General features: G+C 45.2%; 1 protein-coding gene across 6 annotated transcripts in view; it reads left to right on the top strand.

Moving 5' to 3' along the window:
* The window catches only part of NME9 (NME/NM23 family member 9), an 808977-nt gene that overhangs the window by 454727 nt on the left and 338931 nt on the right, over positions 1-15319 (top strand). For all 6 annotated transcript variants that reach the window (XM_069615815.1, XM_069615818.1, XM_069615816.1 and 3 more), the window contains one exon: positions 661-753. In XM_069615815.1, coding sequence (XP_069471916.1) covers positions 661-753 — 93 coding nt within the window. The remainder of the gene's footprint in view (positions 1-660; positions 754-15319) is intronic.

Here is a 15319-nt window from a genome sequence, read left to right on the forward strand (position 1 = left end):
TGTTTATAGGATTTCGCTACAGATCTATTTTCAATCTGCGTTTCTGTACAGTTCTTTATTTGTATGTCTTTGACATTTTCACTGGATACCCTTTGGGTATCATTGATAACCAGGTAGGTTTGAAACCGTGTGTCAAATACATTTCTCACTATTGCAGGTTTATCCTCAACATGCGTCGACACCCACTTTTGTTGGCCAGTCCTCCTCTTGTGATTGCTCGCTAGATCTTGCAGGATGTCTGTTAAATGGCTTTAAAGTGCCGGAAAATCATGCAGTTTATTGCATTTGATCTGGAACTCCAGTATGCCCCCACGATCATAGAAACAAGGGACAATATCAATGCACCTCAGGATAAAGCTCTGAGGTGTCCATTGTCATAGGCTACTCTTATTGCCACATGCTGCCTTTGACAAGACCATCCATCATCCGATTTAAGCCAATGTGTCTGCCTCACCCACAGTGTGTGTGAGTGATAGGAGCAGGTGCTTGCCGTGTAGTGCTGATTACCCTAAAGGAGAAGAAAAAGAACACAAAGCATATCACTTATCGTTTCCAAATCTCATTTTGTGATGCCATTTTAAATACTGCCTGTAAGGCTAAATGCCATTTTAAATCCTGCCTGCACGGCTCAAACCTGATGCAAGATTGTTTCTGTTCTAGATCCAGGAGGCTGGATTTGAGATCCTGGCCAATGAAGAACGAACCATGACTGAATCTGAAGCCAGAGATTTCTACCATCACAGAGCCAAGGAAGTGAGTGTTGGTGGGCAAGGAGTTGGATGAAATAATGTTTCTTTTTTGATCCTCTTTGTTTTTAAGAGGCCTGTTTCTTAACAGACAAGCATGATAGAAAGCAGTTCTAACATTTCAAAAAGTGGCCAGTGGTACAGAGACTCATAGTTCGCTGGCCCCCACCAGACTATCATCTACCTTACCATGTTGTATTAAAAAAGGAAAGTGTTGTGAAGGTAGTGGAAGGAGACTGGGCAGGAGTGCGTATACAAAATGAGTATATTAGTTTCGCTTCCAGAGCTGCAAGAGTGTATTTATTCTATTTGTCTACAGAAGAATGGTTTATTCAGGTGCTGTGGTCTGCTTTTCCAGAGTTAAGGAGGAAATAGTATTGTTGCCTTCTCTTCAATCAGTGATGGCTAGAACAGAAAGGAGAGCACTTAGGGAACACTACCAGGATAGGTGTCCTGGCACTACTGACCTTAGAGTGCTGCTTAGAAAAGACGTGCTTTATGCTGGTTTTGTAACACTGATGTTAAGGCCTTGATTCAGCAGGAAAATAGATTCATGTTGAGATTACCCTCGCTGCAAGATGTGCTGGCCTCCAACAGAAGGTTGTTCAAAAACAGGAACTGATAATAGGTATTTGTTGATTCACCTTGGAGGGTGTGGGAGAGTTTGATTATGTACGTGGATAAATGGGAAGGATCTGTGCCTGCTTCCTTATTGTTATCTCTCTGTCGTAAACAACAGAACAATGCGCTGCAACATTTTGGGGCTTCTGTAATGAATTAGTCAGCAATGCAGGAAATCCAAAATAGAGGCCATTAGCATAGTCCCACTTTGAGATGATGTGGACACAGCTACAAGGGCTCTGTATTTTGGTGAAAGTGGCATGAAGTACATAAGCACGCTGACCGGAAAGAAACAGCTGCTGCCAACTGGTATCCAGTTATTATATTGCCAAACAATGAAAACTGGCACTGAATAAATGTGCAGGCTTAAAGACATATAAACGGCAAGTGTTTCTGGAGATGTCAACATACATTTGGGTACTCTTACATCTCGTCCCATTTTTGCCAAGCATAGTTCTACATGGATAGCAGATATTTGTTTTGATGTCCAAACAGGGGAGCCTTTCCAATGTTAACATTGATAGGGTGTAGACTCCTGGGAAACTCCACAGGCCACTGAAGCGTTTGCACACAAAAAAGAGTCTCTTTTACTTTCCTTGTTTAGCTAAAAAGGGATGGAAGACCTAACTGATGCAGAACACTTGTAAGTGGTTGAAAATAACCTGTCTCAAAGTATCAGGTGGTCTATGATATGCTGCTCTGGAGAGGTCTGCAACCTTCATCCGATGTAACCATATATGGCACCATCCCAGAATCCTAAATGGGCATGAATCCTAATTGCAGGGAGAGACAGACAATGCTGGTCTTTAGGGAAACTGAAGTTGCCTTACAACTATTTTCTTCGGTAGTGTTCACCCAATGTGCAGATTATTGGTGGATGAAGAATGTACCAACCGGTTAGACTGATAAGGGGGCTAGGTATCCTTCTCTCTGGGTCACATGAAGAAGGCCTTCTCAAAGAAGCAGCTTCCATTCATTGGAAATGAATAATGCACATAGTTTAGGGTAATTTTCCAGAAGTAACATTGATGGTGAGTGTTAAAGAGTAGCTTAAATTTACATTTTCAAAGAGGGTGCAAATAATACTAACATTACTAAAACCAAATACAGTATTGTTGTGAGTGAAATGATGAATTTGATGTTTGCTCATTTATCTGCTGTGACCACACAGGTTCTTATCATTTTAAATTCATGGATAGAAAAGTAATTTAACTTGTCACAAAAGAAAGACTAAAGAGCATTGAGAGAAGTTAGTCATTGAGTAGGTCACTTTGAAAAAAGGCCTGAGTGTATTGTAGGTTTATTGATGGCATTGGCTTAATACGTTTTGTTGGCCTTGATTAGTAATGTCTAAATAGTGTCCTAGGAGTGATATGCACTACCACCTATCTCTGGGATGAGGATATGGTCACCAATTGTCAGTAGCTCCTCTGAAGGCTTGTTTTCTGACTTTCGGTCAAGATTAAACTAAAGGTCACTGTGTGTTCCCTTAAATGTTGACAAGGACCAGATGATCATGTTCCCTTGCTGCTCCTTGTGAATGTCAAACTTTTAAAGCCAGGACAGGAGTGTGTATCTTGAGTGAGCCTAGAAATATTTAAAAGATTATCAGTCTGAATCTCATTTGTGATATTAGATTTTAGTTTTTTGTGACCAGATTTTTATGCTGATTAATCACAATCATTTCATGGTAATTACCCGGCCAAATACCTACTGATGTGTCAGATAAATGTCAGCAGTAATTGTATAAGTGCATCCCAAAGGGTGATCTTTTGAGTGGCTGGTGCCCTGAATTAATGATAGACACCTCCTGAAAGTCACAGAGGTATGGAAAAGGTTGTCAATAGGATGTGAGCCAAAGAAACACATAACTGTTCATGTCATTTAGCAGAAACAGAGTAGGAAATTGAAAGGTCAATGTTGCTTGAAGGCAAAAAGTGCAGTAAGGTACTTTCTGGAAGTCTTTAAGGATGTCCATCCCGAATTAGAGGCAGAACAGTTAAAGGCGTTGAGTAAAAGACATCCCACATCCCGAGCAAGGGAAAGGCATACAAGATTGTAAGCAGGAAGGAAGTGTTTGTAAATAATGGCCACACCTCCACTAATATCCTTTAGACAGTTGAACAATATCATGGTGTATGTGCATTTGGTGGCCGAGAATGGGTTGTAGTTTATCAATGGTGAGAAAATTGGCTGAATGCAGCAACTCCTCAGTTAGCCATAGCATTTCTGTGAATGTATGTATTGCATAATCATCACTTGTGCAGTGGATATTAAGCAGTGATAGGTTATTTGCAGATCTGGTGATCTTGCCAAGCCTATTGGACAAGGGGCACTTTTTTGTGGTAGTGGCTTGATGGGCTGGAGGAAAAAAGCAGCCCATTCATCGAATGTTTCTAGATCTTTGAGAAGCCATGTATGTCGAAGTGGAGCAAGTGATTTCTAGGACTAAAAGAAATAGTATGTCATACTGACTGCATACTTCATCAAAAAGTCAATGATCCGGAGGGGCGTAGTCAGGAGCCTTCTAACACGGACGTGAGAACAGAGAGCTCTGCACCCAGTTGCTCGAAAATCCGCTATATTATCCTGGAATGAGAGGTCCAGGGATGCATACTGAGGCCGTTATCCTCATTGCAGTAGGGAAGCGACCAGATGCATCCACGATGGATGGTACCATCCTAAACAAGCTGATTTTCTATGCAGTCTCAGTGAGGCAGAGCCGCCATCTTGGGCTGGGCCAGATGCCCGAGAGAAGAGGTGGTGCTCGCAATGGAGTAGAGAAATCGGAGTCATCCCTTGCAGGGGTGAAGTCCTAAAAATTTAAGTGGGGGGACTCATCAACAAACGCCATGGTATGTGACGTCGCCACCAATTAGCATATCAAGCTGAAATATGAACATTTCATTAAATTGTCTTTGCATAACCACCCAAGTTGAACAGGACGAATGGCATTTGCCTTTCATAAAATCAACACCCACACAAAACCAGGAGAGGATATTTTCTTCTAATAGTGTTGTTAAAAACATTAAAAGGTGTGCATGTTTTAAACTCCAAGAACCAATACAAATGTTTTCCCTGGGTCGTGTAGTACCGAAAAGGGACATTTCACCTTTAGTTGTTTTAATTTTCATCAGGTTATATAGTGCAGTGGTGAAATCTCCGGCCTACAAATCTGCTGACTGTGGTTTGAACCCTGAGCTCTGATCCCCGAGGTCGGCGTTAATTCATAAATTCAAAGAGGACATTCAGTGTTTCTCATTTTAGCTGGGGGGACTGAGTCCACCCTTTGAATAAAGTGGGGGGACTCTGTCCCCCCGCGTGTACCCTCGACTTGAGCCCTGATCCCGTGGGGAAATGGACTTATAGCCTGTTGCCACCAAAGAGCAAAGTTGGTAAGCTCTTGGGGCATTTTGGCAAGGGTATGCACGCTAGTTCCGGGCAGGCTGTGGAGGACAGAGACAGAGAGGCCTGGTGACTGCCCTGATTGCGGTGTGGGTGATTAGGTGCCACAGCTGTGCAGCCAGTGGTAGAATCGGGCACACAGCCTGTGAAATTTTGCGGTATCTGCCCCCTGACTGGTGGATCGGTTGAATCACTGAAGGAAATCTTGCCAGACATGAGTGAAGTATACCAGTTGTGGGGACCACTGTAAGTGTTTTTTGATTGTGGTGGTGCAGTGGTCCTCAGGATGGTGAAAGGCCAGCAGAAGATGGAGCAGTTTGTGGGCTCCAAAAGTAAAGTGGGCAGACAGACCTCCGCCACTCCAGCTTTTGGTGCGGCGACAACCTCATTCTCAGAGGGAGTCACTATGGAAAGTCTATTTCTAGCCATAGATGTTTCAAAGGAGTCGCTGGAAAATAAGATCCTACAGGTGGGATCAGATGCTTCCCTTGTGTGGGCCAGCCTGAGGAAAGTAAATGAAAAGGTCACAGAGATGGAACAAAGGGTCAGTGATATGAAGTATCCTCTGACGAAGCTACAAAATAAAGTAATGGATCTAGCTGGCGCTGTTAGGACTTTGGAACACTGTGCAGAAGATGTGCACAGGAGATCCAGATGGTGTAGTATCAGAGTGCTGTGAATTCCAGTAGGTGAGGATGGGCCAGAGAGCGGAACCTTTCCTTGAAAAATTGATTCTGGATACCGTGCGGATTAGGAGTCTCTCGAAACTGTTCAACATTGAAACAGCATACAGAGTGCCTGGAAGGCGTCCACCCCCGTAGGCCCCTCCACGAGTGCTAGTGGCAGCGTTTCTCAATTTCAGGGATAGAGATGCAGTGAAGGCAAGCAAATGTGGTAATCTCAAGGTGAGGGCCGCTAACATCATGATCTCTCCAGACTTCATGCAGGAGGTCCAGAAATGGAGAAGATCCTTTGACGCAGTGAGAAGAAAGTTGCGAGAAGAGAGCCTCAAATATATGATATTCTTTCCTGCCAAATTGAATGTTCTGGTCAATTGAGAGTCCTTCTTTTTCTTGTCAGCGCAGGAGACTTGGGACTGGTTGGAGGCTAGGGCACCCAGAGGTTTGGGACAGGGAAAACCGAATGGAGCTGCGGGGGAGGACCCAGGCTCACACACCTGACACTCAGAGTCTACGGTGCTCCAGATTTCATTCTGGAGACCTTAGATGGATGGATACACATGCTGGGAAATCGTGTTGGGAAAGGGAGGTTGGGAATTGATTTTTACTGTGCCCTGGGTGAAGCGTGGTAGGGGAAAAGTTATACAGGACCTCATCACGAGTTGTGCGGTATCCCTTAAATGCAGCGGTAATCGTATTACCGCTGCATTTAAGGGTCCGCCCAAACACGAGTTGGTAGCATTTAAGCTGGGGGTAAATGTGCCAGATAAATGCTGATTTTCGGCGCAATTACCGTGTGCTAATAACGCTGGTGGTAATTGCGCCGAAAATTCCCCATTGGGTCCAATGGACCCAATGGGGAATGGGGAATACCCATTACCGCCCAACTCTTGATCCGGCGCTAATAGCGCCGAACGGTTGGGCGGTATCCCAGTCAGGATTTTTGGGGTAGCGGTAAGCGATGTTGGTAATACCTATTTGCCGTTTGAGCTTTACGGGTGGGAGGGATCAATCTGAGGGACAGTGGTGGACAGTGGGGGGGGTTGATAATCGTATGAGAGTCGCTTGGAATTTAGGGGGGGGTTGACCCACGCAATTGGAGTATGTTACTGATGTTATGGATTGCGGTCTTGGTTCTCCCCAGACCTGCATTCTTAAGTGTCCAGTCTAGTTTGATTGGGGGCTTTCGAATTAGTGAGTAATGTAAGGGTTCAGAAGGAGGAGACTGACACACAGGTGGTATGCTTGTTGGCATAAACTTGTATTTAGATAAAAATAAAGAGGAAACTTATCTCTCCCTGCCTCTACTAAGGAACTGCTCAGAATGTCCAAGTAAATAAAAAGACTCCATCATTGTGTCTAAATGCCTACTTCTGTCCCTCACACTATTAACTAATATAAAAGAGGTAGTGGATCTTCTTGGTCCAGAAGAATGACTCACTTCTTCTGGGCAATGAGCCACAGTTTGTCAGGGTCATGCTTGACTGAATTCCACAGGAGCTGATGCTGCCCCACAGACCCTCACCAGGAGTTCACCTCTCGACCCTAAAGTAAAAGCTAAGCTGAGAACCCCAAGAAAGGGAAAGGGGAATTTGGAGAAAATAATAACGGAGACACTGCAGCCCTGCAACCTTCTGGTAGGCTCTGGTATCTGTAGTAAACAAATACACTTGGTTACTTATACATTAGTATAAACTTTCTTTCTTAAATTATTTTTAAACATACTCTAACTTCTTTACCTCTTAAACCTCTTATTAAGACTTAGAGGTTAATTGTCTGTATGGAATATCTTGTAAACTATTGTGATGCTTTAGTGCATATTGTCATTAGCCATTCAAGTTTCTTTAGTATCCTAAAGTAAATGACTCTTGCAAGCACCTTACAGACTTAGATATTCTTCTTTGCTTTTAAAGTTCAATTAACTCTATAAAGTTTGAGTTTTAAATGCTTTTGAGAAATGCAGTTTTTCTTTGAAGTATAGAATTCCCATTTGAATGAAAATTACATTAAATAGAAACTCATAAACTTTCTTGAATGCTGCTGCTCCGTCTGCGTGTGAATTTTTCCTTTTTTACACATATGAACGTATAGTTACTTTCTTGACGCGCGTTTTGAAATCACGTACTCGCTCCCTGCACTCATGCGATTTAACACGCGAAATCACAAGACGTGAAAAATTGTCCTCGCGCTGAAATAATCACACGCGCACCTTAACAAAATACACGCACGCGATTTTTACGTAGCGCTACCAAAAATGAAAACCAGTGCACACGCTGAAAAACAACTTGCGCTAAGTTAATATGGACTCGTGCTCTATCGCAAACCGAACACACGCTGTTATACGCAACGTCACTCACGTGAAAATTGTGCACGCGCTAAAAACAACTGGCGCTCAGTTAATATGGACTCGCGCTCTATCGCAACCCAACACGCAATATTATACACATCACTCATGTGAAAATTGTGCACGCGCTATAAACAACTTGCGCTCAGTCAATATGGACTTGCGCTCTATCGCAACCCAACATGCGCTATTATATGCAACGTCACTCACGTGAAAATTGTGCATGCGCTAAAAACAACTTGCGCTATTCATTACGACACACACTCTATCGCTCTGCATACCCGCGTGCTCCCATAACGATGTTGCTGAAGACACGAGGACTCACGCACGCGTTAAACAGTATTGAAACACTTTTCACGCAGTTAACAACTTTTAAACTTGCGCGCACCGTCTTTACACTTGTTTCCTTATAGTATTTAAACTGTAAAACGTTTTCTCTCAGTAAACTTTAAAACTTCTTAACACTTTAAGTTCCTTATAAAAAAATGGAAGTTCACTGTGAAAGTCTTTACCTGGACTACTTTCTTGAAGCTATTTAAACCACACCCGACTGGGATAACACGCTTCGTGTTACTTTGCAATTCTGCAACGTGCCGCTCATCGTGTTCAGCTGCACCCGCGAACCTCGGAAGAACAGCATATGTAAAGGAGAAAAAGGACATTGTGAGCAGCAGCAGCTTACCTGTAATTTCTTCGTTAGCTGTCCACGGCTCTTGAGATCAGCATCCTGGAACCAGCGCTCCTCCCAAACCGACGGATCTGCAAAAAAGAAAGAAACAAGGCATTAGACATTTTTACAATTTAATGAACGATGCCGAAAAGCTTACCTCACAAGCCGCTCCTCGACCAGCATCGCCTCAGGAATTCCATGCACTGGGTGAGCACCGCGACCTGTGGGAAGACAAGACAACAGGTTAGCAAGAGCCAAGGCATCATAGCGCTGCGCTTAACGCCTACTCACCGCATCAAGGCACTCTAAAAACTCCATTACTTACCGGCGAGACCCAATTCAGTCTATGCCACATATTGGGCTTCCGCGCACCTAAGGAAGAGAAAAGACATTAGTTAAACCAAAAAGGCATGCAAGGACAATAATATAGCACAGCAATAAGACCTACCTGAAAGACTCAAAGCGGGCCGGCATCAGTGAAGTAACTTGATCGCAAACGTCCACCAAGCACAACGCGCCCCTGCCAAGAAGGCAGGACGGAGAACACACCTGCATTAAAAACAAGTTGAGGAGAGGTCCAGTGAGGCTGCGGGCATACGGGGTGGTGGGAGACTGTTTACCCCAGTTGCCCAGTCTTGAACATTGCCCACCTGTATTCCAGACAGAACCCTCCCGCTGGTCACACCTGGGAACCGCAGAGAAGGATACCTGAGCCCCCTCTACTGGGTGGCGTCCCCATGGGACCAGGTGAGCGTAACACATCCCTGATGATTGCCAGGAAGCCGTCCCTTTCCTCTCCATAAGGGATGGGGTCAGCCGCCATAGCAACACAGTCGCAGAGGGTAAACGTAAATCTTGATAATGTGCAAGTCACATTTTTAGACTTTAATGCCATACTACCAGCGGTGAAAACCTTTCTCGCTCAGGCATCCACTCTCTTATCATCCTTATCAGGGGAGATTGATGGGTATGCTGACTGCTTAGTAGATGTAGCAGCCTGAACCACCAAGCTTTATGGTGTGGGATGCTTAGTGAGATACTCCGGGTCACTCCTTGATGGTCTGTACTTCTTTGCAAAGTTTTTATTTACTGCAGCCACAGTTTCTGGTGTTTCCCAATGTGCAGAGACCCTTTTCTATAATGCCATGTGAAAGGGCAAAGTTAGGTCTTTCTGAGGACCCTGGTCCACGATGTCCGTCATGTCATCCTGCTCAAAAGAAGGAGTCGGCCTACTCCATCCTAAAAACTCAATAACCTTTCCCATAAGTTTTCTGTATGAAGAGTCTGCATGCTCAGTTGGGTCTGGCTTGCCAAACTCGAACCCTGGCGAGGTATTCAACCCACTGGCTGACTGAAGGTTATCATATAAATCTTTTAGCCTGGACTCATCAGAGATTAGATCCTCTGGCACATTGGGGGTGCCGAACTGTAGCCCAAAAGGTGATGTGTTGTCATCAGAGGGTTGATCCTCCTCATATATGGCTGACAAAGATTTAAAAAGTCCTTTTTAGGTAAAGGTTTGTAAACCTTCTCCTGTACCACTACTGGCTTTGACAATTTCGAAGTAGATGTCGACAACGGCTTTGAAATCGCTGCCGATTTAATCAGCATCGACTTCGGTATCAGCATCGACGGTTCTGATGCCGATGGAGTCGGTGAAGGCATCAAACTTGTCGACTTCCTGTGCTTCTTCGACGGAACTCTAGGTGGGCTAGGTTCCTGACTCGTCGGAAGCACTCGACAATTTTTCATCGGATCGAGAACTTTCTCGAGGAAAACCGGCTTAAGGCTCAATTTTGAAGATTTAGTCTTAGACTACCTTTGTCGTCCTTTTGCGGAGCGACTTGGGCATGGCTTTTCTGCTTGTCCTTCGAGGCGGTTGAGGCTGCTTTCTTGAAGATTTTAAGCATCTCACTACGAAATGCGTTCCATTTTGCAGGGGAATCCGATTTCGTACGACACCCGATTACCTCCGTCGAGGAATCATTGGAGGTCAAAGGTGACCTATGACGCCTTTCCTTGGCCTTGCTCAAAGTGGAAGACGAAGAATGGTGCGATCGACTTCTCAATGGAGACCGCTTGGATTGTTTGCATCGGGAAGAATCCCTCGACTCATCAGTCTTTTTTGAACTCTTCAAAGGTGACTTCGAAGGTAATTTCTCCACCGCCAATTTACCTTTAAGCTCCCTGAGAGCCTTCTCGGTCATCGCCTAACAGGAGACACAGTCGGTGTTACAGTGCCCGCAACCCAGACACCACAGACATAGGCAGTGGAGGTCGTGATCAATATCTTCGACTCGCAGTCTTGGCACTTCGTGAAGCCCGACTTGGGCATCAATGGTGTCAACGAAGAAAACATTTTTCAAATGAAAATCACTATTTTCACTGAAGAACCGAACATTCGCCGTAATTCCCTCAAGGCGTTAGCTCGGAAAAACAGAACTGAAGCCAACGGGCACTGCGTGCGCTACTTATACTGATGATGACATTGACTGTCGAATGGAGGCCCTCGAAGGACATCGAATCGACGAGACGGAACACAGCGACCCATGTCAAAAAACATTTCCAAAGCAGCTGAAGCTGGAGATAATTTATCATAAAATGAGGAAAACGTGGGAGGACACAATGCATTTGAAGGGAGGCATTCTCCAGGAAGCCACTAGCTAAACAAACTATGGGCAATAAGGAATGTTTGAGCTAGAACTCAATCTTTCGAATTGGAACTGAGAACTTTACAGCATCACAAGCTGGAAAATGGTTTCTTTGGAAAGGAACTAAGACCTGGGGAAGGGAGTCATTCTCTCAGGTGAAGTTCCCACCTACGACCTACCAGGGCTGGTTGGAGTAGATGGTTAGTAACCAGAAAGAGTATGTACATAGAATTAACATTGCGGTTGCCCAAGTCAAGATGGAGAGAAAGAAACTTAATCTGATTGGTTTAAGGAACAATGATATGTTTGGTTTGTCTGACTGGTGGAAAGGATAATGGGTTGGATTCTTGGGAGGTGAGCAAGATTCTAAACTGCCTTTCATCCATAGTAATTCAGTGGCTGGTTGTACATTAGTTAAGCTCCTTAAGTAAGGCCTTTCAGTGTTCAGAAGATTTACTAAAGAAGTAAGAAAATCGATTGCTGTGCCAGAGTGAACAAGAAAACATCAGGTGGGATCGTTCCACACCTATGGTACCACACCCAAAAATACTATACCGCATAGCTTGGTTCCAAGGAGCCAAGGTATGTGGATGCCCTCCATGTTGATTGACACTGAAATAAAGTAGTTCCCAATACAAGTCCTTTATCAAGTATGAGCCTGGCGCCAAAGGCGCCAGGACTGGCCCCAAGAAGGCCTAGGCCAAGGATGCCTGGTTTTAGTGGAGACCCTTCCTGGCCCATGGGCTTGCCAGGGGGTCTTCTGGATGGGGGTGGTGACAGGATGTTAAGGAGGCAATGGGTGGATGTCTCCAGTCAGGCTTGAATACTGCGGACAGCATCAGCAGATCCATGGCTGCTAGCACAGTGTTACCCAGATTTGAGTGGTTGAGGAAGTCCGGTTTTGCACCAGATGTTCAAGCTAGACTACTCAACATGCCCTTTGACGGCTCAAGCCTGTTTGGCAGCAAGGTGGATGAGAGTTTGGAAAAGCTGCAGACCTCAAAGGTAGCGGCTAAATCCCTTAGCGCTGCCATTAAACAGCCTCAACAACCCTATTTGGGCTCATCTTCCTGGAGGGGTATGTCCTTTTGATTCTACTCCTCATTTGGAAGAGGAAGAGGACAAGCAGGCCAAAGAGGCCAGAGACGATTCCCTCGTAGTGGACTAGGGAGAGGTGCTAAGTCAGCCCAAGCAGCGGCAGCCTTACTATCAGCCGCTGCTTCAGCCGCCTCTAAAGTGTTGAGGCCTTGACTCACAAGACCCAGGTGGGAGGCAGACTTACTCAGCATCTGAACGAATGGCAGGGCATTACTTCAGATGCTTGGGCACTGGAAACTGTGGCCCAAGGTTACTGCCTTCCTTTCCAGAAAACGCTTCAGGATCATCCACCGGGTAACAACTCTTTCAAAATTCCATATCCCCTCCTTGTGCAGGAAATTTTGACCATGCTAGAGAAGGGTGCAATAGAACATATACCTGTAGCGGAAAGGAACAAGGGTTGGTATTTCCCATACTTTCTGATTCCCGAAAAGGACAGAGGATTGAGACCCATCTTGGACTTAAGAAACAAGTTCCCCAGGAAGGACAATTTCAAGATGATTACCCTTTCTCAATCCTTCAGGCTCTAAAACTCCAAGACTGGATGGTATCATTGGACCTTAAGGATGCTTACTTTCATGTTCCTATTCATTTCAAATACAGAAAGTGCCTGAGGTTAGCGGTTGGCGGTTCTCATTATCAGTTTTGAGTTCTGCCATTCGGGCTGACCTCCGCCCAAGGGTTTTCACCAAGTTGATGGCGGTGGTGGCAGCGAGTCTCAGGAGAGGGGGGTATTCATGTCTACCCCGACCTGGATGATTGGCTGATCAGGGCTCTTTCACCCGAGCAGGCCTGGGAACATCTCAGTGTAACCTGCCACTCTCTTCACAAACTGGGCTTCTCCCTCAATTACATGAGTCTACCTTGATACTATCTCAAAGACTCCAATTAATTGGAGCAGTCCTGGATACTTCCTGGGGGAAAGCCTCGCCACTCGAGGCGAGGGCTCAACACATTCTGCAGATGGTTATGAAATTCCATACAGCCCAGCATCTTCCAGCCTTTTTTGAGGTTGCTCGTCTCATGGCATCCGGCATTTTCCTGGTGCCAGCGGCTTGCCTGAGAATGAGATCCCTTCAAGGCAAAATGTCAGACCACCTGCAAGTTCCGAGCAGAGTCTCTCAGGACCTTCTGTGGTGGGCTTGCAAAGACAGCATAATCAAGGTAGAATCTTTTTGGCAACCATGGACGGAGATAACGGTAGTGACGGACACCTCACTCACGGGGTGGGGAGCCCACACCAACGATCTGATAGTCAGCAGTCGTTGGTCTCCATCAGACTCCAAACTACATATCAACCTTTTGGAGCTGAGGGCAATAGGTCTAGTGCTGAAGGCCTTTCTGCCCTCTGTACAGGGAAAGAATGTCCTTATAATGATGGACAACACAGCGGCCATGTACTACCTCAACAAGAGAGGAGGTGTAGGGTCACTACCACTGTGCAGAGAGGCAATGCAGCTTTGGTTCTGGGCGATTCAAGAGGGAATCTCTCTATATGCAGTTCATCTAGCGGGAGAGCAGAACACAGCGGCCGACGCTCTGAGCAGGCAGAGCACAGTCTTCCAGGAGTGGGAACTAGCTCAGGAAGTCCTTTAAGAGATCTTCACCCTTTGGGGAAACCCTCAAGTGGACCTGTTCGCAACCGGTGTCAACTGGAAGTGCGAACTGTTTTGCTCCAGGGAATTTCCTCCAAGAGGAGCTCTAGGGGATGCGTTTGTAGTGGACTAAGTGTTTCCACTCCTGTACTAGTTTCCTCCACTCCTTGTCATTCCTCACTTAATCAGGAGGTTGGGAAAGATCAGGAAATCCATGATCCTAATTGCTCCGGTTTCGGCAAGGAGGACGTGGTACCCGGACCTTCTGGACATGTCCATCTGCCCTCCAATGTGTCTTCCACAAAGAGAGGATCTTCTCTCGCAAGAGGAAGGTTGGGTTCTCCATTCAGAGGTCAAGACACTCAGCCTTCATGCATGGTTTCTGAAAGGCTGAGATACAAGGTTTGGGACCTCCTGGGTGACGTAATGGAGATCTTGCTTTCAGCCAGAAGGCCACCAACAACATCTTTGTACCGCTGCTGTTGGAACAAGTTCAGCAGCTGGTGCAGGGATATGAATGTGGATCCCTTTCTATGCGACACACCTATGGTGCTTTCCTTTTTGTTACATTTGGCAAAACTGGGGCTCCAGATTGGAATAATTAAGGATTACCTAGCAGCGCTTTCTATTTTTAAGCGCTCTTCAGAGGAGAATTCATATTTTAAGATCCCTCTGATTGTTCAATTCTTGAAAGACCTTACTAATGTATATCCACCAGTCCCATTCAATGTCCCTGTATGGGTTCTCAATCTTGTGTTAAGATTTTTAACATGCATTCCCTTTGAGCCTTTACACTCATGCCCATTAAGACCCTTGACATTAAAAAACGTTTTGCTCATTGTAATAAGGTCAGCCCTCAGGGTAAGCGAGTTGCAGGCCCTTTCCTGTAAACCTCCACATACAGTGTTCCATAAAGACAAGGTAATTCTCAAGGCAAAGCCTTCTTTTTTACCAAAGGTAGCCTCCGACTTGCACTTGTTACAAATAATTACCTTACCAACTTTCTATCCAGCTCCTCATCCAGGAAAGGATGAGGAGAGGTTGCACAGACTGGACCCAAAAAGGGCTCTCCGTTTTGATATATCCAGAATAGCTAAATTTCGTCAAGGTGACCAATTATTCATTGGCTATACTGGCCCCAAATTGGGTCTTGCGGTTACTAAACACACCATATCCAGATGGATCATCCTGGCTATTGGTGAATGCTACAGATAAGCGGGCAAGGACTCACTGGAAGGCCTAAGGGCACGTTCCACAAGGGGTATGGCAACCTCTGCTGCCCTTCAAAGAGGTGTCCCAATCAATGATATTGTCCCAATCAATGATATTTGTTCAGAGGCCACTTGGTCGTTTATACATACCTTTGTGAGACATTACGGTCTGGATTCATCTTCCAGTCAGGGAGGACAATTTTCAAAAGCAGCCCTTCATTCAGTCCATGATTAGATCTAAATTTAATTAGTACTCCCACCTTCAAATTATTATGGCTTTCTGCTTTTGGAGTCTAGC

This window comes from Ambystoma mexicanum, chromosome 9, assembly GCF_040938575.1.
Source record: "Ambystoma mexicanum isolate Mex_15411 chromosome 9, UKY_AmexF1_1, whole genome shotgun sequence".
Taxonomy (NCBI): Eukaryota; Metazoa; Chordata; class Amphibia; order Caudata; family Ambystomatidae; genus Ambystoma; species Ambystoma mexicanum.